The 24767-nt window shown below is 47.3% G+C and overlaps 1 protein-coding gene across 2 annotated transcripts; it reads right to left on the minus strand.

Annotated features, from left to right (window-relative positions):
- Positions 1-1133: 1133 nt before the first annotated feature.
- LOC141797451 (coiled-coil domain-containing protein 9-like) lies at positions 1134-24522 on the minus strand. 2 transcript variants are annotated; one of them, XM_074678795.1, is made up of 16 exons: positions 24405-24522; positions 22558-22612; positions 22320-22424; positions 20593-20742; positions 17114-17446; positions 16634-16717; positions 15822-15986; positions 15557-15738; positions 15202-15263; positions 13543-13587; positions 8740-8860; positions 8511-8655; positions 7624-8275; positions 6903-7082; positions 6588-6776; positions 1134-1243 (listed from the first exon to the last, which is right to left on the minus strand). In XM_074678795.1, the coding sequence occupies exons 2-16, from the start codon at positions 22558-22560 to the stop codon at positions 1239-1241; spliced, it is 2421 nt and encodes an 806-aa protein (XP_074534896.1). In that variant the 5' UTR covers positions 22561-22612; positions 24405-24522; the 3' UTR covers positions 1134-1238. The 2 variants fall into 2 exon arrangements, with proteins under 2 accessions (XP_074534896.1, XP_074534897.1); XM_074678796.1 differs by lacking the exon at positions 13543-13587.
- Positions 24523-24767: the final 245 nt, after the last annotated feature.

A 24767-nucleotide genomic window follows, 5' to 3' on the forward strand; every position in this document is an offset into this window, starting at 1 on the left:
CTAAACTAAACTAAACTAAACTAAACTAAACCAGACCAGACCAGACCAGACCAGACTAAACTGGACTGGACTCGACTAGACTAGACTAGACTAGACTGAACTAAACCAAACTAAACTAAACTAAACTAAACTAAACTAAACTTAACCAGACCAGACCAGACCAGACCAGACTAAACTGGACTGGACTAAACTGGACTGAACTAGACTAAACTAAAGCAGACCAGACCAGACCAGACCAGACCAGAATAAACTGGACTGGACTAGACTTGACTGAACTAAACTGAATTGAATTGAACTGAACTAAACTAAACTAAACTAGACTAGACTGAACTTGACCTGAGTGGACTGGACCGGACCGGACAGAACTGAACTGAACTAATCTAAACTGAACTAAACTGAACTAAACTGGAGTGGACTGGACTTAACTGAACTGAACTGAACCGTGTGTTCCTGCTCATCAGGCGCCTGAAGACTCAGAAACCAGGTTTCACAGCACGGGAGGAGATCACGCCAAAGTGAGCGCTTCAAAAAATGACAAAACAAACCGTGAATAAAACAAAACACATCGTAGATAAATGATCAGGTGTTAGAGTCTGACTCTGAGGTCACAGATCATATTTAACGTCCTGATTTAAAAGATAAATCCATGATTTTTCCTCCAGATGCTGAAAGTTTGTCTCTTTAACTCCAGGATTATTCTGTAGAAACTTTAATCTGACAAAGTTTAACTTTACGCTGATAAAAAGTGAGAGAGCACCGTGTGTCAGGGAGAAGCTGAGTCTGTCAAACCTCCTCCAGAGACTCACAGCAGGAGCTATCTGTCAGATCAGAGGAGGAGGAGGAGGAGCGACCTGATGGGTTAAAGGAGTGGGCTGGAAATGACTGAAACGTCCAGTTTAAAAACACAGTTTGAAGTTTTCTCCACTGGAAACCAGTGAGTCACACTCAGGCTGCGCAGAGAGAGAAACACGTCAGAGATCGAAGCTCCTGATCCAGAGACGAGGAAACGGCTCAGAGACAGACAGACAGGGAGCAGATCAGGGTCCAGACTCTGCAGCCTCCTCCTCCTCCTCCTCCTCCTCCTCCTCCTCCTCCTCCTCCTCCTCCTCCTCCTCCTCCTCCTCCTCCTCCTCCTCCTGTGGTTGTCGTCCTCTTCTGTGATGGTCTCTCTGCTGCTGGGGCCTGCTCTGCTCCTCTTCCTCCTCGTCTTCCTCACGTTAATCTTGTTTCCCGCAGCTTCAGCCTGTTGGTACAAACACAGAGAGGAAGTGGTGCATGGGTCTCTGAGAGTGTGTGTGTGTGTGTGTGTGTGTGTGTGTCCTCCATGCTTTTATCCAAAGCACTTCACGCAGCCTGAGCGAGCACATTTCTCTGGCGAGCAGCCTGAGGGGAAACGCAGCGTTACGTCTGCTCGTCCAGCTCGTGGTGATGACAGGAGCAGACTGAGATCAATACTCCATTATCGAGCTGTGACACGAGTAAATCTACTGAATCTGCAGCGACGCCGCCCTGATGGGTGGAGGTCATAACGATCAGGAAGTTTAGGACGAGCTGAGCTGAGGAGCAGGAGCAGGAGCAGAAACACTCAGAGCTCCACGGGCCGATGGATCAGAGCTCACCTGACCAGACGTGGTCTGCTCTCTGCAGGGAAACTTTAAAATCTCCTCCACTAGGGGGCGCTATGGGTGAAACAGATCAGGATATTTTTATATCAGGATCAAGATCAGGATTATTTTTCAGATTCAGACTGTTCTGACCTCAAACATCTACAGACACAAATCTCTGATTCCTTCCTCCTCATCTTCAGTTTTGTTTCCTCTGCTCCCTGTCCTCACTTTAACCTCCTCTCCTTTCCTCTGACCTGGTTTTAAACTCTGTTCCCACCAAGTGGTCCGGTTAGGATCAGTAAATCCAGATCCTGTTAGTGATTCCACAGCCAACAGTGCCCCCCTGTGGTAGGGAGGGTGTAGGCTGGTTGCTGTTAGCAGTGTCAGCCATGTAACAGTGTGATGCCATAGCAGAGCGACTCAGCGTACCCCGCTAATAAATCCAACAAACAGACCACTGAGATTGGTTGGTTCCACCAATCAGCAGCCTGCAGTGTCTCTAGCTCCACCTTCTGGGGATCAGTTTAGTCTGGGATCCCAACAGAAGGGAACCAGAAAGTGGGACGGTACTGGTCAAGGATTTAGGACCTGTCCTGGTTTTAGTTAGATATTTACAAATCGGTATCAAAACCAGCATCATGGAACGAAACAGAACAGAACAAAAAGAATCTGAACTGTACTGTACAGAAAAGAACGGAACGGAACGAAACTGTGCTGTACTGTACGGTACAGTACGGTACTGTACCATACTGTACTGAACTGAACTGAACTGAACTGTACTGAACTGAACTGAACTGAACTGAACTAATATAAACTAAACTAAACTGAACTAAACTAAACTAATATAAACTAAACTAAACTGAACTGAACTAAACTAATATAAACTAAACTAAACTGAACTGAACTAAACTAATATAAACTGAACTAAACTGTACTGAACTGAACTAAACTAATATAAACTAAACTAAACTGAACTGAACTAAACTAATATAAACTGAACTAAACTGTACTGTACTGAACTGAACTGAAAGGAACTAACTTAACTAAACTAAACTGAACTATACTGAACTGAACTGTAATGTGCTGAACTGAACTAAACTAATATAAACTAAACTAAACTGAACTGAACTGAACTGAAAGGAACTAACTTAACTAAACTAAACTAAACTAATATAAACTGAACTGAACTGAACTATACTGAACTGAACTGTAATGTGCTGAACTGAACTAAACTAATATAAACTAAACTAAACTGTACTGAACTGAACTGAAAGGAACTAACTTAACTAAACTAAACTAAACTAAACTAAACTGAACTGAACTGAAAGGAACTAACTTAACTAAACTAAACTAATATAAACTGAACTGAACAGAACTAATATAAACTGAACTGAACTGAACTAATATAAACTGAACTGAACTGAACTGAACTGAACTGAACTGAACTGAACTGAACCACATGGTGGAAACGGGGCTTTAGAAAACTCTTTGGTTTGTGACTTTAAGAGAAACCGTAAATGTTTACATGATTTAAACATGATCTGTTCAGAGACATGATGAACTCACAGTCACTCATGTTAAAGCTGGAGGCTGTTTGGAAATGGACCCTGGTCTTGATTGGTCCCTGGTCTGACCCTGAACGTGCCTGCTGGGTGTCAATAATCAATGTAAGTAAATTTCAGAGGCTTCCTGAAGAGTCCAGGAATTTTCATCAGTGCGTTCATGAAACAGGAACGAGGCTGAACAATAAATCCTGATCTGGAGCTCACGTAACGAGCGGCTCATAAAAACTTGGGACCACAAAGTGGACCGGTTTCTGTCTCAGTGAGCCTGAGAGTCTGACTCTGAGGGATTTACAGACGGTTTACTTCTTCTTTACTTCTTTACTTCTTCTGCACCATAAACGGCTCCTAACAGGTGAATTAATCTCTTTAAATCAAATCAAACAGAGGATGATCCACTCTTCAGGAGGTCTACATTTCCTCTCCTGGGTCTGTCCAGCATCAGATGCAGAGTTTTCCTCACAGTTTGGGCGTTTTCTGACTCTCCCCTCAGTCAGGATCTTCAGCGTGGAGTCAGAGAAACATCCGGAGACGTAATTCAATCAGACTCCGTCTGTGTTCTGTGGCTGGATCATCTGTCCTCCGTCCTGATCCTCATTTCCTCTGAAAAACCTTTTAAAATCTTAATTGTGTCTCTGATTTCTCTGCTCTGCTGATCTCCACCCTGACACACACACACACACATTAACACACACATTAACACACACACATCGGCCACACCAGCTCATCTGACTCCTGCTCTTCATCACAGATGAGTCATCTTCAGTTAAAGTGAAGTGAGAGGAAGAGGAGACGTTATCAGCTTCTTCCCTGTGTGGCCAAACACTTTATCTATGCTGGATTTGATCCTTAACCTCTGGATTTTCAGGATTTTTCAGTTTGTGTAGTTTCAGTTTGATTTGTCTAATTGAGCTGTAAACATCTGTAAACCTCCTCTAAACTTCTCCATTAGCCAACGCGGCGGCGGTGGCGGTGGCTCAGGCCTCCTGGTGTCTGTGGTCAGTCCACTCCAGCGCTCCCTGAACGCTGCCGCTGGCTCAGATTAACCATGAATCATGAAGCCGCGGCTCCATGAGGAGGTCCTGAGCGGACTAAGTGCTCCTCCTCTGCTAATGACTCCCAGCCCGAGGAGCTGTGGCTCCACGTGTTTACAGAGCGCTGGATGACGCTCAGTTATTAACGCTAAGTGCTCGTTTCTGGTTAGATCATCATCATCATCATCATCATCATCATCATCATCATCACCATCAGTGCCAAACAAACATCTTCACCTCCATCCTCCACCTCGGGTGTAACACCTGAGGAGCGTGTTTCTGGAGGAGTTTCTGGACCAGGATCCACAGTTTTTCCTGAACTGATCCTCCTCCATGAGAGGAACCAGCTCCAGGAGCCAGACGCCACCGTTTACACGCCTGACCCTCAAATCATGGGACATGATGGAGGAGTCTGGGTCTACAGGAACGTGAGGTCACGTCAGCTGTGAGCTAAGCTGTGTAACACGTCTCATCTTAATCCTTAACACCTGCAGGAAAACGCTCTGATCCTGTTCAGCGTCCACAGTAGGGCTGCAGCGATTAGTCGACGATATAAATTCATCGATGATAAATTTTAACAGTCAACGCGTGGTATTCTTGTTTTTATTGTTGTTGTCACATGGTGAAATCAAACACCAGGGGGTAATACTCATCTGTAACTTCAGCTCACAGCATGAGGTGCTGTGTTAGTGGAGACTTTATGGGTAAAGATCACTAAGTTCATACGTGAGGAATATTGATGAGGAAAAATCTCCACTCCCAGAGAGCGCTGTGCGCTGACGGAGGCTCTGCATCTCCGGCTTGGACAGCCTGACAGCTCCCGGAGTTTAGCGTCTGATAACGTGATTTAGAGAGTCTCCTTCACTCTCTGTTACAGACAGTTTTTCAGGATCTGAGCCACAAACTAGAGTCAAAACTCCCCTAACTTTTGAAAAGAGAGGACATTTATCTGAGGGGGCTCTCACTCTCAAGCTCACACTGCAGCGCTAACACTCAGGAAGGAGGAGGAGGAGGAGGAGGGGCGGAGTGAGCATGAGAGAAAGGAAACTAAAGGCGTTGTCATGGCGAGCTGGGAGAGAGTCAGACGGGATCATACAGAGAGCAAAGCCCCAATAAACAAATAAACATTAGAAAACAAGAACAAAGTCACTGATAAGAGGTCTGTCCAACACTGAACAACAACTTCATTTCCTGTTACCTGCTACATTCATTCTGAGAGTTATTTATTTTTTTCTATAGTTCTTATATTTTTATGTCATCATGAATGAAATAAAGACAAACAAACAAACAAACATGACACAGGGCTGACCAATCAGAGGAGAGAGCCTAACTCTGGGTAAATGCAGTGAAAATGAAACACACAGGTTGAATTATAAAGGTCTGCACATTTTAAAGGTTGAAACACAAAATAATCATGATTAATTGATTAATCAGAAAAAAATAATCCATAGATTAGTCGACTTTAAAAGTAATAATTAGTTGCAGCCCTATTGGACTGTCAGAGTAAACAGACTGGCCTTTTTATTTTTATTATTTTATTCTATATTTTGCATTTTGCTGTGCAAAACAGAGTTGTTTTATTAGCTGTTATGAGAGAGATGGTTTTGGCATTTATTTGGGAAACATTGTGGTTTTGAAGTAATTGAACAACAGAAAAATAACAGTTAGACTAATGGTCCAATTAATCGTTAGATTAGTCGACTAATCGATAAATTAATCGCCTGATTAATCGTTTTAAAAATAATCGTTTACCCCCAGCTCTAGTGGACAGAGACGGTTTGTTCAGACCTGTGGGTCAGCGTCTCTCAGAGGACTAAAAACGGCGTTAACGTGCGTCTCATGCTCCAGATTTGGCGGTAGTTTCATTCTGTTTGGTGATTGGTTCAAACTTTAGGAAGGGGAGGAGCTGATGATGGTAACAAACCATCAGACCCTGATCCACTGAAACACCACAGAGCAACGAGCGCCAAACATCACGCCGAGACACCAGGTGGGTTCGGGTTCAGGTTCAGGGTCAGGTTCAGGTTCAGGGTCAGGTTCAGGTTCAGGGTCAGGTGCCATGAGCGAACAGGGAAACATGCAGCACAGACAACGCCGTACCCTCTGTTTCCCCCTCCTCAGAAACACGCCATGAGGTGTGAGAGCACGCCAAACGGGCGAGGAGGGAGGAAGAGAGGATAGGGGTCAACACAGGAGGAGCAGGTAGGAACAAACAGGAAGTGGGCTGATGTTAGGATCCAGGAGGCGGAGCTTAGATTGTTCAAGCCACAAACAGGAAGTAAAGAGGAGGCAGAAACCAAACACAGGGTGGGGGAGGGGCTAGCAGAGCACAGACGACCTCCTACAGGACGCCACCGTCTCAGAGTCACTGATAAAGACCGTACCTGAAGGCGTCTGCTCCGTCTGCTCCGTCTGCTCCGTCTGCTCCGTCTGCTCCGTCTGCTCCGTCTGCTCCGAGGACCCGGTTTCTCCTGAGGACGGAGCGGCGCTGGTCTCAGTGGGCGCCGTGGGGTCCTCTTTCTCTGAGGCGTCGTCTTTCTCTGCCGCAGGTCCAGACGGGTTCTGGTCAGCATCTGAGGGTCAGAAAACAGAGTCTGAGAAAGAGTGCCGACAAGAATCAAAACCCTGAGACCAGCAGAGAAAAACCTGACGGTGTTTGAAAACCAGGAGAGGTGGAGGTGTGTCTTTATTTTCATCACCTGGTGACGCAGCAGCAACTTCATCCTCAGCCTTCATCACAGCAGCCTCCATGATCTCAGAGGGGGCGGAGTCAGCTGGTGGCGCAGCAGAGGAGTCTGTGGGGATGGACTCTGGTTCTGGTTCTGGTTCTGAGACTTTGACCGTCTGCTGAGCCTCTGGAGGAGAGGAGCTGTTCACGTCTGTGAGAGGAGGAGGAGGAGGAGGAGGAGGAGGAGGAGGAGAAGGAAGAGGAAGAGGAGGAGGAGGAGGAAGAGAAGGAGGAGGAGGAGAAGGAGGAGGAGTCAAAGGCTTCATGTCAAACAGCGTTTTTTCAAGAGACTAGTCCAGGACAGAGTCCAGAAGACCTAACCCAGACCAGAACCAGAACCATAGAGATGGTGGAGAGAGGATCCACGGACAGGTCTCTCTGGGGATCAGACCAGCTGTCCCTGGACTCTCATTCTGTCCCTGTACTGAAGATCCAGATTAAATCTGAGCCATGAAAACTGAGCCAGCAACATCTGAAACCTGATCCCTCTGGTTCTGGTTCTAAACTTTCCTCTTTATTCATTAAATTTGAGACAAAAACCTGAAAAATCCAGTCTGAAACAGACTAAAACAGACCCTCACAGACCCAAACAGACCCAAACAGACCCACACAGACCCAAACAGACCCTCACAGACCCACACAGACCCACACAGACCCACACAGACCCACACAGACCCTCTGATGGATCCTACCTGGGGTCTCCTCTCTCTGTGCCTCTGCAGGGTCACTGGATCTGGACTGAGCTGGACTCTCCTTCTCCTCCCCTCCCTCTGCTTCGGTCTTCTGGGTCGGGCTGGGGTCCAGGCTGGGGGGCTTCAGGGGGCTGGAGTCCAGAATGGGGGGCTTCAGGGGGCTGGAGTCCAGGTTGGGGGGCTTCAGGGGGCTGGAGTCCAGGCTGGGGGGCTTCAGAGGGCTGGAGTCCAGGCTGGGGGGCTTCAGGGGGCTGGAGTCCAGGCTGGGGGGCTTCAGGGGGCTCTCGCCCATGCTGCTGCGGGGCGACTGCAGCTCCATCTCCTCGCCCCAGTCGGTCACGGGCCGGTGGCTGTCCAGGGGGGAGAAGGGGCTGAGGGGCTTCCCTCCCTCTGGGGACTCCTGGGCCGCCATGGGGGGCGGGATGTGGACCTTGGGTCTGGGGGTGCGCTGGTCTTTGGGGCTCCCTGCTGAGGCGGGTCCTGGTCTGTGAGCAGGAGAGGTGGAGCTGCTGTCTTTGCCCCGGGACGGTTTCTCCTCGTCCTTCTTCTCCTCCTCTCTGGAGTCTGAGTCGCTCTCGTCCTCCGCCTCGCCGTCGCTGGCGTCCTCCCACTCCTCCTCGTCCTCCTCGGCCTCCTCGGGCTTCTCCTCCACCTGAAGGAGGAGACGTGAGATTTAACGACTGATCCACAGTTTGTTCCTGGTTTAAACTCGTCGGTCAAACAGTTAAAGAAAAACACCAAACATTCAGCTTTACACTGGTTATTTTAAAACACTTTCCCATGAACACGTCTTTATCTGGTTTTTCAGACAGACGGTGAAAAGGTGAACTGGTGTTTTCAGTCTGAGCGTTTCTCTGGAGGTGAACACGGTCAAAACAAAGCTCTACCTTCTCTGCAGGAGGAGATTTGGACTTCTCCTCCTCTTTCTCCTTCTTCTTGGGCTTCTCCTCTTTCTTTGTCTTGTCCTCCTTCTCCTTCTCCTTCTCCTTGTCCTCCTCCTCTTTCTCTGCCTCCCAGCGGTTGTCGTGCATGCTGAAACACACGTTTCCACGTTAATAAAACAAAGACATGTTGTTGGACGGCGTTGTCGTCACAGGAGCAGATTCTCAGACTCACCTGTAGCTGGGTTTCTGTCCTCTGGTCCTCCCTCTGCCTCGGTCTCCTCTGGACCCCGGGGTCCTGCCCTGGGACAGGAAGTCACCAAATGTTGGCGTCTTTGGAGGCCGCTTGCTGTCCTCTGAGGAGACAGAGAAATCAATCAGTTTTCTGTGTCACATGAGACTGACAGAGAGGGTCAGAGAGGACAGGGTCAGAGAGGAAGGGTCAGAGAGGACAGGGTCAGAGAGGACAGGGTCAGAGAGGAAGGGTCAGAGAGGATGGGTCAGAGAGGATGGGTCAGAGAGGACAGGGTCAGAGAGGACAGGGTCAGAGAGGATGGGTCAGAGAGGACAGGGTCAGAGAGGACAGGGTCAGAGAGGATGGGTCAGAGAGGACAGGGTCAGAGAGGATGGGTCAGAGAGGACAGGGTCAGAGAGGACGGGTCAGAGAGGACAGGGTCAGAGAGGATGGGTCAGAGAGGACAGGGTCAGAGAGGACAGGGTCAGAGAGGATGGGTCAGAGAGGATGGTCAGAGAGGAGGGGTCAGAGAGGAGGGGTCAGAGAGGAAAGGTCAGAGAGGATGGGTCAGAGAGGACAGGGTCAGAGAGGACAGGGTCAGAGAGGATGGGTCAGAGAGGACAGGGTCAGAGAGGAAGGGTCAGAGAGGACAGGGTCAGAGAGGAAGGGTCAGACAGGATGGGTCAGAGAGGAGGGGTCAGAGAGGATGGGTCGGAGAGGAAGGGTTAAAGAGGATGCGTCAGAGAGGAGGGGTCAGAGAGGATGGGTCAGAGAGGATGGGTCAGTGTGGACAGGGTCAAAGAGGACAGGGTCAGAGAGGATGGTCAGAGAGGACAGGGTCAGAGAGGATGGTCAGAGAGGAAGGGTCAGAGCGGACAGGGTCAGAGAGGACAGGGTCAGAGTGGACAGGGTCAGAGAGGACAGAGTCAGAGAGGACAGGGTCAGAGAGGACAGGGTCAGAGAGGACAGAGTCAGAGAGGACAGGGTCAGAGAGGAAGGGTCAGAGAGGATGGGTCAGAGAGGATGGGTCAGAGAGGACAGGGTCAGAGAGGACAGGGTCAGAGAGGACAGGGTCAGAGAGGATGGGTCAGAGAGGATGGGTCAGAGAGGACAGGGTCAGAGAGGACAGGGTCAGAGAGGACAGGGTCAGAGAGGATGGGTCAGAGAGGACAGGGTCAGAGAGGACAGGGTCAGAGAGGACAGGGTCAGAGAGGATGGGTCAGAGGGGATGGTCAGAGAGGAGGGGTCAGAGAGGAGGGGTCAGAGAGGAAAGGTCAGAGAGGATGGGTCAGAGAGGACAGGGTCAGAGAGGACAGGGTCAGAGAGGATGGGTCAGAGAGGACAGGGTCAGAGAGGAAGGGTCAGAGAGGACAGGGTCAGAGAGGAAGGGTCAGAGAGGATGGGTCAGAGAGGAGGGGTCAGAGAGGATGGGTCGGAGAGGAAGGGTTAAAGAGGATGCGTCAGAGAGGAGGGGTCAGAGAGGATGGGTCAGTGTGGACAGGGTCAAAGAGGACACTGTCAGAGAGGATGGTCAGAGAGGACAGGGTCAGAGAGGATGGTCAAAGAGGACAAGTCAGAGAGGATGGTCAGAGAGGACAGGGTCAGAGAGGATGGTCAGAGAGGAAGGGTCAGAGCGGACAGGGTCAGAGAGGACAGGGTCAGAGTGGACAGGGTCATAGTGGAGGGGTCAGAGAGGACAGGGTCAGAGAGGAGGGGTCAGAGAGGACAGGGTCAGAGAGGACAGGGTCAGAGAGGACAGGGTCAGAGAGGACGATGACAGGAAGTGATGAGCTTGTGATGACAAAGGTAGAAAAACACGCTGTGGGACGTTAACGTCAGACTAAAACTTTGGTTTGACTCAGGAGCAGAGGAGCTGGAAACCAGAGTTAAACCAGTTTAATTAACTGGTTTAACTCTGGGAGGCTACCAACATCCGGTGACGTCTGTGAAGCTTTTCCTGAGGCTCTGAGGCCGAACACAGACACACGGGTTAAAACCAAAGCTCTGAGGGTTTTCACATGCAGCCATCTTCACGCCACGTGTTTCCCTCTTTCTCATCCGTCTTTATCCCAGAAAACAGGAAGTTATAAAATAATCCAAACTGAATCAATCCTGGACGATTATCCTGACTCCTCAGAGGATCTGTAGATTTTAACATCAGGTGATCACAGATTTGGAGAAGCCATGAAGGTGAGACAGAGAAAGGATCAATGATTTCTCTACTGCCTGGTGATGACGGACAGAGAAGAAAGGTTAAAGAAGGTTAAAATAGGTTAAAGAAGGTTAAAGAAGGATGGGACAGAGGAAGGACAAACAGCTAGAGGAAGACAGATCTGATGAGCAGCGTTAGGAGGGAGGAAATGAAGGAGGGATGAAGGAGGGATGAAGGACGGACGAAGGAGAGAGGAAGGAGGGATGAAGGAGGCAGGAAGGTCAGACAGAGGATCTGAGGGAAAGAGAAAAGGGCCAGGGTTAAAACGTCCTCAGAGGACAGGAAGGGGAGGAGAGACTGAGAGCTCCCGTTAGGAGGAGGATCAGAGCTGAGACAAAGAGGAGCAGATAAAGGAGGTCAGGGAGAGAAAGACTCCAGCACAAAGGAAGGAAGGAAGGGATCAAGGAGAGGGAGGAAGGAGAGACGGAGAGGATGAAGATGAAGAGATTGAACCGAGGACGACGCTCAAGTCATTTCACAAATTAGAAACAGTGGAGAAAACACACACACTTACATGCACACACACACACTTCCACACACACACACACACACACACACACACACACACTTACATGCACACACACACACACACACACACACACACACACACACACACACACACACACACACACACACACACTCACACACACAGTGCAGGCAGGTGTGAAGCCATAATCTGTGACACGCTCAGATAAAGAAATGAAGGAAACCAGGGGCAGCAGCAGTTGGAGATAATCCTCAGCTTTTGTCTGAACCTTCTCAAAAATCAGAGATTTCACTGAGACGACTGAGACCACCCCCCCCCCCCCCCCCCCCCCCACGGCGAGGAGGTCGACACCACGAGCACCTGACGCTGGTCTCAGGGATTAACTCCTCACCGTGGAAACGTCTCATTCTGCTTTAAGCTCTTTCAGCAGAAACTCATCAACGCAGATAATGAAGGTGGAGTCAGGAAGCAACCACAGACTACACAAAGACATGGGGGGGGGGGGCTTAAAACTGTATTTAATTTTATTTGAAATGTAGCTTTTCCTAAATTTTGTCAATTTTTTATTTTTCTTAATTTTTGCAAATTTTAGAAATTCCAAAAAAGTACACATTTAAAATTTTTTTAAATTAATTAATTTTATTTTATTTTATTTATTTATCATTTTTAAAGGTTGGGGCTTGAAAGTCAACTTAATTTTATTTGAAATTTTGCTTTTCTTTAAATTTTGTCAATTTTTGATTTTTTCTTTTTTTTCTTAATTTTGGCAAATTTTAGAAATTCAAAAAGTACTGATTTGATATTTTATTTGATTCATTTTGTATTCATTTATTTTTATTCTTTTTTTCTTTTTGGAGGGGGGGGGGTCTTGAAACTTGACTTAATTTTATTTGTTGTGGTTTTTGTAAAATTTGCTACTTTTTGCAATTTAAGTTCTTTATTTATTTATTTTATTTTATTTTTTTTAAACAAATTTATTAACTAAAAATACCAAGACATCACATGCACATTTCTATAAATTTGACCGACTTTTCTTTTAGATAATTAATCCCTGGATTTTCCTGAGTAAAGAATTTTTTGCACTTTTTTTGTTTTTCATTTTTTGGACCGTGAGCTTCTGTTCGTTGGCAGAAACAGCAGCGTGGATGAGACATTCCCACCTCCAGATAAAGTCTCAGACTCAGGGAGAGGCCTGGATGTAGCTGGATGTTAGTTTGACTGCAGACCAGAGGCCTCATGTTGTCCTGAGCAGGACTCATGGTGACCCAGATACGCTCTCAGAAACTGGACATGCTTCTCAAACTGGACCCTGTGGGTCCCTGTGAGACTGTTCAGGACGCAGCAAATCCACCTTCAGGGTCTTGATGATTTAAAGCCTGCATGTTCATATTCAGTGTTTTTAACTCTCCTCTGTGAGATGCACCGCTCTCTGACACCGTCAGCTCCATGCATGTTTCACAGAAACAGGAAAATCAGTTTGTTTTTGATCCACGGTTTAAACCCTTCAGGTCTCTGATCCTCAGAGCAGCTCCAGCAGAGGATCCAGAGAAGGTCAGACAAACACTGAGGACTATTTACAAACCCCGTCCCACGCCGAGGACGGTTTGAGAGCAGAGCTTTTTAAAGAGCTGTCAGCCTCAGGGAGGGATTAGAGGATCCAGACTGACGCAGACCCAGATCCAAAGCAGAACCCTGAGGAGACGGGGCGCTGTGTCTGAGGTTAGAGCTTCAGTTTAACGTCTGCTAAACGTCTGTCTGAAACCAACAGGCTGGAGGTGACACCTGCAGAGGTTCAGGTACAGAGCAAAGCCAGGATCCAGGATCCAGGATCCAGGACCCAGAACCCAGAGAAAGACCAGCTTCATGAGGAGACGAGTCCTCAGATTTAAAGACCAAGAATTCAGGTTTAGAGAGCAGGTTCTGCTGATTTCACAGCTTCTCTTCTGAGTCAGGGTGCTGCTGTTGGCCTTCACTCACACACACACACACACACACACACACACACACACACACACACACACACACACACACACACACACACCTACAAATGGTGCAAACAGAAACACACAAACACTTTAATGTCAGTCCCATGCTGTGGTCTAACCTGAGGCTCTGCCCCGAGGCTCTGCTCGAGAGTTACGCCCCCTGGCTGCAGAGAGGACACACACACACACACACACACACACACACACACACACACACACACACACACACACACACACACACACACACACACACACACACACACACACACACACACACACCTCACTTTAATAAACCACAGCTGTGTGAGCATGGTGTGAGGTGAGTTTTAGACGCTGAGCTAACTGAACCCTTAATCTCTAAAATGTGTGAGTGAAGATTTAATTTAATCTCTGATTTCACAAAATCCAGATCAGAGACATCTCCTCTCCCTCCATGTTTCCTCTGCATGTTTCCTCTCCCTCCATGTTTCCTCTGCATGTTTCCTCTGCATGTTTCCTCTGCATGTTTCCTCTCCCTCCATGTTTCCTCTGCATGTTTCCTCTGCATGTTTCCTCTGCATGTTTCCTCTGCATGTTTCCTCTGCATGTTTCCTCTCCCTCCATGTTTCCTCTGCATGTTTCCTCTGCATGTTTCCTCTGCATGTTTCCTCTGCATGTTTCCTCTCCCTCCATGTTTCCTCTGCATGTTTCCTCTGCATGTTTCCTCTCCATGTTTCCTCTGCATGTTTCCTCTGCATGTTTCCTCTGCATGTTTCCTCTGCATGTTTCCTCTCCCTCCATGTTTCCTCTGCATGTTTCCTCTCCCTCCATGTTTCCTCTACATGTTTCCTCTGCATGTTTCCTCTGCATGTTTCCTCTGAGACAGTCCCTGATCCATCCCCAGGACCAAACTGACCCTGATCAGAGCAAAAACCCTCTGAGAAAAACCTGCAGCGGAGCGTCCACGGCTGGAACCAGCTGAGTGTTTGCTAAATAAAAACGTGAGACAGAAAATGTGAGACAGAAAAACGCCGACTCCACGAGGAGAGGAGCAGCGTTTGGACGCAGCCTTTAAAACGATGAATGTTGTGACTTCGGTCACAGCGACACTCAGGGATTAACACGGTCCCAGAGGAAATCACTCCATCATCCGGATGACTGAGTGAAATCACAAACTGACACAAGCTTCAGACCAGGACTCTGGTCCCTGCTGGTCTGAGGAGGTTTAACCCGTAGAATCAGGGTCAAAAAGCTTTTTAAGAGGTTTGTCCACGCCAGCGTTAGACACGAGTTTTTATCCTCCAGGTGTGTGTGAGGGTGAATCATGCCCTCAGAGAGCTGACTTCATACTCGTTAATCCAGACCTCTTCAGGGATTTAACCGTTAAATTTGCTTAGTCCGGTTTGACCCTCACGTCTCTGAATCGCTGCGTCACTAAGACAAACACCAGGATGCTCCTGAACGCTCCTCTCGGCCTCAGAGGTTGATGTGGACTCCAGGGAAATACGCCGGCGTTTGTGTAACGAGCTTAATCAACTCTCATTAACATAACCGCGTTAATGAAGTGAAGACAGGGCAGCAGCAGCGGCGGCGGCGGCGGCGTGTCCTGTGGCGTGTTTGGTGTGAATGAAGTGTGTTTGTGTCGATGGGTCAGAGCCACTTCCTGTCAGACGAGCAGAGACCTGGGGTGGAGCGCCTGATGGTCCCAGATGATGACGGGTAACCACGGCAACGGGAGCCTGAAGAGGTATCTGTGTGTGTGTGTGTGCGTGTGTGTGTGTGTGTGTGTGGGGACTCACCTCTCCTGCTGCCGTGCTCGGCCGTGGCGCCCTCTGCGGCGGCAGCTGGGTCCTCCTTGAACCTGTGAAAGAGCTGCAGGGTGAGGATCAGCTGACACTGACAGACGCCGCTCAGCGAGCGCCAACGACTAAATTTAAAGTTTGTTTTCAGACGGAGCATGAGCCATGATCAGCTGACGAAAACAAAACGAAAACAGAAAATCGTCTTTTTTCATGACAGGAACAAACTGAGTCGTTCACTGAGTGAAGTCAAATCTGTCGTCAGGTAAAAAGTCGTTTTTATTCCTAAAGCTCGTCTCAGTGAGACTGACTTCCTGTTAAACCCTAAACAGGCCCCGCCCCCTCCCCGCCTCACATGTTCTCCGTCTTCTGAGCGTCCCACTCCCGCCTCCACTGGCCCGTGGCGTTGCGGTGGCGAGCCAGCCGCTCCTCGTCGATCTGCTCCCGCTCCTTCTTCCAGCGCAGGTACTCGGCGCGCTCGCGGCCCGTCATCGACATCGTCATGTCCACGGAGCCTTTGGGACCCGGTCTGCGGCTCTGCAGGGACAGAAGGGGGTCAGACAAGTTCTGGACTGGTTCTGGGTCCCAGAGACCCGGGCTGGTCTTACAGGCTGACTCACAGTCCACTCCTTCTCCAGCTCCGTTCCCGTCTTCACGTTGTCGAAGTCCAGTCCGCCCCAGTTTCTCACGTGTCTCCTGCTGCCCTCCTTACGGTCCGTGTCAGGAGCCGGACCCGAGCGCCGCGGGTCGTCCAGGAAGTTCCTGATGGGTTTGTCTGCGTCCGGCTGCAGGGGGAGGAAGGAGGACTCAGAGTTTAACTCCACCAACAACCAGACCCAGACCCAAACCCAGACCTAGACCTCCACCCAAAACCCAGACCCAGACCCAGACCCAGACCTCCACCCAAAACCCAGAGTCCAGACCCAGACCCAGACCAAGACCTCCACCCAAAACCCAAAACCCAGAGCCCAGACCCAGATCTCCACCCAAAACCCAGACCCAGACCTCCACCCAAAACCCAGACCCCGACCTCCACCCAAAACCCAGACCTCCACCCAAAACCCAGACCCAGACCCAGAGCCACAGCCTCCAGACTCAGAGCCTCCACCCAAAACCCAGATCCAAAACCCCTACCACAGACCCAGACCCTCCATCCCAGACCCAGACCCAGACCCAGAGCCTCCAGACCCAGAGCTAGAGCCCAAACCCATCAGAACCGGGGCCAGAGACCCAACCCCCCACCTAAGGTCCAGTGCCCCCAACCCCCAGACTCAGTGCCTTCATGTCAAACCCAGACCAGGGGGCTCCACCCCAAAACCCGGACCCAGAGCCCCCACCACATACCCAGACCCTCCATCCCAGACCCAGACCCAGACCCAGACCCAGACCCAGACCCAGACCCAGACCCAGACCCAGACCCAGAGCCTCCTACCCTCTGTCCTCTCTCGTACTCGGCTATTCTCTCCATTTCTTCGTTCATCTTCTCGATGTTCTGCCTCCTCTTCTCCTCCCACTCCTGTAGGAGAAACAAACATGTTCCTGTTAGAGAGGAGGAGACCTCCTCTCATCACCTCCTCCTGTTAGACTGGAGGAGACCTCCTCTCATCACCTCCTCCTGTTAGAGTGTGAGGAGACCTCCTCTCATCACCTCCTCCTGTTAGACTGGAGGAGACCTCCTCTCCATCACCTCCTCCTGTTAGAGCCGAGGAGACCTTATCTCCATCACCTCCTCCTGTCTGGGCCGAGGAGACCTCCTCTCCATCACCTCCTCCTGTTAGAGCCGAGGAGACCTCCTCTCCATCACCTCCTCCTGTTAGAGTGGAGGAGACCTCCTCTCCATCACCTCCTCCTGTCTGAGTGGAGGAGGTGATCAGCTCCTCTGTAAGCTGTTAAACATCAGTGAAGCTCTCACCTTGGATTTCCTGTCCATGCCTCCTGGTGTGCCTCCTGGTGTGCCTCCCTCTCCTCCTCCTCCTCCTCCTCCTCCTCGGCCTCTCCTCCCTCCTCTGCGTCCCTGTCCCGGCTCTCCTGGCTCTCCATCTCTGGGCGTTCTGGGCTCCCACTCCCTCCTCTCCTGCCGTCCTCCTCCTCCTCCTCTCTGACCTCCTCGGCCCACACGTCCCGACCCCGTCCTCCTGGGGGGGCTGCTGTGCCCGTCGCTCTGCCCGCCGTGGCCGTCGCCCTCCTCCGACGCCTTCCTGCCACGAGGAGCTCCAGGTTTCCAGTCGTTGACCACCCTCTTCTCCTGCGGGGAGAAACAGGAGGTGAACCAGCTGACCTCATCATCACCGGACACGGGTCTAAGACCAGGACCAGACTCTGGATCCTGAGACCAGCAGAGACTGAACCAGAAGGTGACGGCGTGATGAAGAGACAGAGACGCTGCTTCCTCTGTTTGCTCTGCGTACGGGTCAAAGCGTTTGATCAGAGTCAAACAGGAAATGATGAAAATCAAAAACATCGACCAGGAGTCGGAGCGAGGAACCGTCTGAATCTTTTTAAGGCTGAATTCAGCAAAAAATGAGACAGATTATTCCGACAAACTCGTAAGAAAAGACAAAAACTGCTCAAAGCAAACTTCATCTGTGGGTGACACTGAAGCAGAAAAAGTGATTTCAGCTGCTGAAACATTTTTCAAAGAGGTTCAACACTATCTGAAGTCAGCTCCTCTAACGCAGAGTCAGACGTTCGTCTGGAGTTTGTAGAAACAAAAATCCTTAAACTGAGCAAACCCTGCTGTAGAGATCAGAGCTAACTCTGTTTACGGGAGAGGAAACTACTTTAAGCTGCCAAAAACTTTTCTAACATCCAGGTTTAACAGAAACCTGAGTCAGCAGGTTTAATCAGCTGACTGATGTTTCTCAGGAGTTTGGAGAAAAAACAAAAATCACAGAAAAGACAAAATACAGCTCGATAAGTCTGTTCTCATGCCAGAAAAAGTGATTTTAGCCGCCTAAAACTTTATTAACCTGCAGGTTTTATTAAGTACAGGTCAGCTCCTCTGGTTAAGAGTCAGGCTGGACTTTAGATCATTAACCTGGACTAACTTATTCAACCTGAACTCATTTATTCACCTCAGGGATAAACAATCTGTAAATCTGCAAACAGGTCAACACATCGTGCAACATTTATTTATTTTACAGTTATTTTTCTTTTTATTGTCTCTAAACATTTTATCCTGTTGTTGCTTATTTTACCATCCTCTTCCTGTTTTATTTCCAGCTGCTGTATCTGTGTGATCCACTGCAAATTTGATCTTAAAATCTGTTTTAAATTTTTTTTTTTTATTGTTTGATTGCATCTTTTTAATTAATCTCCTTTTTAATTAAATTTTAATTGTTTTCAATAATTTGTTCTGCCTGTAAAGCACTTTGAGTTGCCATGTTGAAATGTGCTATATAAATAAACTTGCCTTGCCTTGATGGGCGATGCTAACACTGAATATTCCCAGGGATTAATTTCTGATTTCTGATTAGGATTCAGATTTTCTCTGAGAATTTGTAGAAACAGAAAATAAAAACACCCTAAAACCCCAGATTATCACTCCATACATGAGTAAGCAAACTTAATCTCTGGGTGAAAATGTGTCATAAAGTTGTTTCTGTTGCTATTTTTTTTTTTAATTCAGGTTTAATAATATTTAAAGTAAAAGGCTCTAAACCAAAAGTCTGTTTGCTTTTTAAATGAACTTCTGCTGAGAGGAGCTGTGTGTTTGAGGAAAACTGAAGTCAGCGTCTCCAACAAAGAGTCAGACGTTCCCAGGAGTTTATAGAAACAACAAAAACAACAATAAAAAGTTAGAAAGACAAAACACAGATTGATAAGTTTGTAAGAAAATGTTAATTTCCTGACAGTTTCCACAGCGCGTTGAAACATTTCCTAAACACAGGTTTGATTTTTTTAACTGAAAGTTTGACCAAAGCTTAAGTCGGCTCCTCTCTCCAGGAGTTTGTGGAAACATGACGACAGCCTCAGGAAGACAAAATATCTCTTGATGAATTTTCACACAGACTGAATCTGTGGGCGTCAACCCGCCTCAAAAAGAGCAGGTTTAATGAAATATATTAAATCTTTAAAGGAAAAGTCTCTACGCTTCTTGTATCAACATATGCTGAGAATAAAACTCCGAAACATTATTTTCTATATTTTGGATAAAGTCAAACTTAAATGTTCGTTAACTCATCAAAGATTGTGAGTTTCTTTTTTTTCTTTTTTTTTTTACCTTGATCCTGTCCAGCGTCACAACAACAGAATTATGGTCTGATACTATACACTTTATTAGTGTATTGGATATATATATGTATATATACTTTCCTTCCCGTATATTGCCGAGTTTGAAGATTACTGCTTAACCAGAACAAGGTGATATCAGGAAAGAAACAGTGATGAAGGGAAAGAGTGTAGAGAAGAGACGAGACAGAGAGGGAGAGAGAGACAACAAAACAACAGTAGAGAACAACAACAACTGAACAGATGACCACAGACAGGAGAAACAAACGACCAGCTGCTGAGCCTGAAGAGAGACAGTATCCTGATGATTTGGTGTTTCTGAACGTACAGACCAGCGTAAAGTGAAGCAAACATGGATAAACTCCTGAATAAAACTCTGTAAACATGTTTAACGTCAGTCTGTTGTTTAGCCTGTGGTCATGTGGTCGTGTGGTCATGTGACGCTGGCGTCTGTTTTTAATCTGCTGCAGGTTGAACATGAAGAAAGGGATAAGGAGGTTACAGATGATGACATTTCTCTGCTGCAGTCTGAAGTTACTGCGTTAACTCTGATAACAGGAGTCATCATGTCTGACAGACGCACAGAGGGTCGTTAGATCACATCCTATCAGAGGAGACAGAGATTACCACCACACAGACACAGACAGAGACTCTGTTAGTCCATCTTTAACTCATTCAGCCTGTGACACGTCTGTGTCTGTTCTCCTCCTGCTCCAGCTCCTCCTGCTCCAGCTCCTCCTGCTCCCAGCTGTGCTCCTAACCCTGACCTCCTGCTGCTCTCACTCCTCCTCTTTATTCTCCGTGCTGATGAAGATTTTTGGTCTATCAATAAAACTGAGTCTGAGGTTTTCCCCAAAGCAAAAGACGGCCCACACACACACACACACACACACACACACACACACACACACACACACACACGCGTGGGCTGCAGAGCTTGGCAAACACTGATGCAAAGCATGATGGGTAAACTGGCAGGCATGAGGATGTAAACAGATCACAGTAAGGAGGGACTGAGTTCATGAAAGGCTTCCTCAGCCTGCAGGAGCAGAGTGTGTGTGTGTGTGTGTGTGTGTGTGTGTGTGTGTGTGTGTGTGTGTGTGTGTGTGTGTGTGTGTGTGTGTGTGTGTGTGTGTGTGTGTGTGTGTGTGTGTGTCTTACCCCTGACACTTTGCTGAGGTCGACTGTCACCGTGAAGTTCTCCTTCTCTGATTTCCTCCTGTCCGTCTCAGGCTCTTGGGGGCGGGGCTTGCGGGGCGTTGTCACGGCGATGCCCTCCTGCTCCGCCTTCTTCTTGTCCTCCTCAATTTCCTGTTGACAAAGAGCGAATATATTCCCTGAATATAAAACCTGTTAGAGTCACTGAAATGAATTTATCCTCGGTCCCTGTGGTTGGTTTAAAGCTTCACGTGGAGGAAAGAGACGAAGGGATCAGCTGACGGTCTGACCACAGCTGGTTTCTGTGTCATGGTAACACCTGTACACATCACCTGGGCTAAACAAAACCAACATCTCTGACACCATTCACACTTTTCTATCTCTGCGTCAGCCTCAGGAGGATTTTCAGATTCTGTCCATCAACTTTAAGGTTCAACCTGATCCAGTCCTCCTGAAGTTTCAAAGGACGAGATTAAAGACTTTTTCTCTTTCTTCATTTTCTATCTTTAAGGTATCTATCTTTGACCCCGCCCCCAACCTGACTTAAACCCTGTTTGATTGGTCCAACATTATTATTTACACCTGAATTCATTCACCCTCTCAATGATCAGTTTACTGATTTATATCTTCTTATGACCGTTCCTGTTTTCACCTGATGTGATATCATCATCATCTTCTTCTTCTTCCCAGGTTTTTTTTTCTCTTTCCCATGATGCTTTGCATTTTAATGCTGATATTCACCTGTCTGAGCATATCATGACCATTTTTACTCTCTGTTTAAAGTTTGTTGTACCCTGAGAGCTTAGGGCTTTAATCTGTGAGCAGCACTTTGTCAAAGTTTGATTTAAAAGTTTGATATAAATAAAGTTAATATTATTATTATTATTATTACAATTATTATAGTTATTATAATTATAAATATTTTTATTATTATTATCCTTATTATTATTATTATTATTATTATCCTTATTATTATTATTATTATTATTATCCTTATTATTATTATTATTATTATTATTATTATTATTATCTATTTTTTATAGGTCAATAGGTTTTTCTTCTGTCTAAATTCTTGCTTGTGTTGTACGTCGCTTTGGACAAAAGCATCTGCCGAATGAAACTGTAGAAACTGTGTTATTATTATTATTATTATCATCATTAATACAGAGGAAAGGTCTTAATCTGACTCTGGGAGAGTCTGTCACACAAACTCAGAGCTGCAGGGTCAGCCCCTCGCTCTGCAGACAGAAGAAGCTTTTGTTGAAGGGTTTGTGTTAGTTTTAGTGTTTCACCTCCTAATGTGAATCGTCTGTTTGCTCCTTAAGGCTTCCTGCTCTGACGTCCTGTTTTAATGAAATACTCCGTTACCTGTGTTTAAAAGTGCTACACTAAAAGTATGTACTAATATAAAAACTGTTGCAGCGATTATAAGCACATGTTTATTGTTTTTATGAACACTGGCTGGAGTTAAGGTCATGTGACCTGAGTTGAGCAGTTTTTTACCATGTGCATCATTAAACAGGCAAACACACATCTTTTAGTTTTGGTATATTGATCTGTTTAAGACTAAAAGTTGGTGTTGCAGAAAGTTTCTGTTTGATTTCAGGCGTCTCAGCTTCAATAACCCGGCCTGTTATTCCCTCAGTGACTCTGAAAGTAACAGACATGTTCAGCAGATTCATGGACTCCTCAGCACCGTGTCTGATTTTTGTCCTCTGAGGCACCCTTACCTGGTATCTCTTGACCAGAGCTTCATTCTTTTTCCTCAGAGCCTCGATCCGTTTGTCCAGCTCCGCGTCCTTCTCCTCCTTTGTCTTAAGATCCACCGCTGACGACTGGAGCAAAGGAAAGTGTGATACGTAGCGAGGTGAGATTAATATGATTTCTGTCTCAGTTAGATCCTAAGACGATAAAGAAATAATGGTACTCATCCTCAAACCAGAACAATCAGCTGATCATCTCACTCACCATGTCTGCCTCAGGCTCGTCTTCATACACACAGGGCTGTGTCTGCTCCTTCCTCCTGAGGTGAAGAGGATGGAAAAGGTGAAAGAGGATGAAGACCCTTCACTGAAACATCAACTGAATGCTTCAGTTTCTCTGTATAATGGATTTTAAGTTAACTTCAGTGCAAAGATGAATCTCTTTGGGGGGTTTGTGATATCCAAAGACCTGATCTTTGACTTAAGTCATTTAAAAAGAAACTGATGTCAAACCAAACAGTCTGTGTCTGTAGCATGAGAAACGTTTCTCTCAGTTTGATCACATGTTGGTCACAGTCCCTCTGTGCTCCTCACTGACTGACTGTCTGACTGTCTGACTGACTGTCTGTCTGACTGACTGACTGTCTGTCTGTCTGACTGTCTGTCTGACTGTCTGTCTGACTGACTGACTGACTGTCTGTCTGACTGTCTGTCTGTCTGACTGACTGACTGACTGACTGACTAACTGACTGTCTGTCTGTCTGACTGACTGACTGACTGACTGTCTGACTGTCTGACTGACTGTCTGTCTGACTGACTGACTGACTGACTGACTGACTGACTAACTAACTGATGACTGACAGACTAACTAACTAACTGACTGTCTGACAGACTGTCTGTCTGTCTGACTGACTGTCTGTCTGACTGACTGTCTAACTGACTGTCTGACAGACTGTCTGTCTGTCTGACTGTCTAACTGACTGACTGACTGACTGTCTGTCTGTCTGACTGACTCACTGACTGTCTGACTGACTGACTGATTGTCTTGTCTGTCTTACTAACTGACTGACTGACTGACTGACTCACCGACTGACTCTCTGACTGACTGTCTGTCTGACTGTCTGTCTGACTGACTGTCTGTCTGACTGTCTGTCTGACTGACTCACTGTCTGTCTGACTGTCTGTCTGACTGACTGACTGTCTGTCTGACTGACTCACTGTCTGTCTGACTGTCTGTCTGACTGACTGACTGACTGACTGACTGTCTGTCTGTCTGTCTGTCTGACTGTCTGTCTGACTGACTGACTGACTGACTGACTGTCTGTCTGTCTGACTGTCTGTCCGACTGTCTGTCTGACTGACTGACTGACTGTCTGTCTGACTGTCTGTCTGACTGACTCACTGTCTGTCTGACTGACTGACTGACTGACTGTCTGTCTGTCTGTCTGTCTGTCTGTCTGTCTGTCTGTCTGACTGACTGACTGACTGTCTGTCTGTCTGTCTGTCTGTCTGTCTGAGTGACTCACTGACTGTCTGACTGACTGACTGATTGTCTTGTCTGTCTTACTAACTGACTGACTGACTGACTGACTCACCGACTGACTCTCTGACTGACTGACTGTCTGACTGACTGTCTGACTGACTGACTGACTGACTGACTGTCTGACTGACTGTCTGACTGACTGATCCAGATCTCAGGTAAACAGAGTAAATATCTGGTCCCTCAGGTGTATGACAGCCAGGTGTGTCGGTGCGTGTGGAGGACCTCAGAAACCCAAACGGCTGTAATCCTCCGTGTCTCCCAAAGCTCGTGTAAGCGTCTTAGAGCTCGGTCTGAACGTGAAGAAGTTTCCAGATCCACAGAAACACGAAGTGAGCGGGAAACAAACCGCGGGAAACGAGTCTCTCCCACAGAGAGCTGTGTGTGTTGGTCTGTGCTCTGCTGGAGGTAATGTAAGCTCTCTGAGCCATGACTGCTAAGACACAAGGAGCCGAACCGAAACCAACACGAAGGAAACCGAGCCCACACTGAGCGGTTCCGTTAAACCGCCGCAGACCGTACCGTGTGTTCAACCCGAGCTGTGTGTGTGTGTGTGTGTGTGTGTGTGTTACCTGTGTCAGGTTAAAGGTGTGTTCAGACAAATGTTTGGTCTCGTTGATCTTTTCCAATTCCTGCTCCTCACTGTGTCCTCATTATTCTTCTTCGGTGGTTTTCACGGCGCTTTGCTTCCTAACGGCTGCCACATCGCCAACTAGCGGTAACGGTAAGAAGTGCAACATGTTTCCTGTACAGTTTACAATTCCTCTGAATTATTTTCCAAATTAAAAACATTAAATCAATAAAATCAGCTCTGACGAAGTGAGGAAACGCTATCCGAAGATCTTAATGAGGAAACACTGAAATAATACGTCAGAACTCAAAAAACCAAAATAAAATAAAATAAAATAAAATGAACTAAACTCTACTAAACTAAA

This window comes from Halichoeres trimaculatus, unplaced genomic scaffold (genome assembly GCF_033239565.1).
Source record: "Halichoeres trimaculatus isolate MK-OKI-2021-1 unplaced genomic scaffold, fHalTri1.1 fHalTri1_scaffold_9, whole genome shotgun sequence".
Lineage (NCBI taxonomy): Eukaryota > Metazoa > Chordata > Actinopteri > Labriformes > Labridae > Halichoeres > Halichoeres trimaculatus.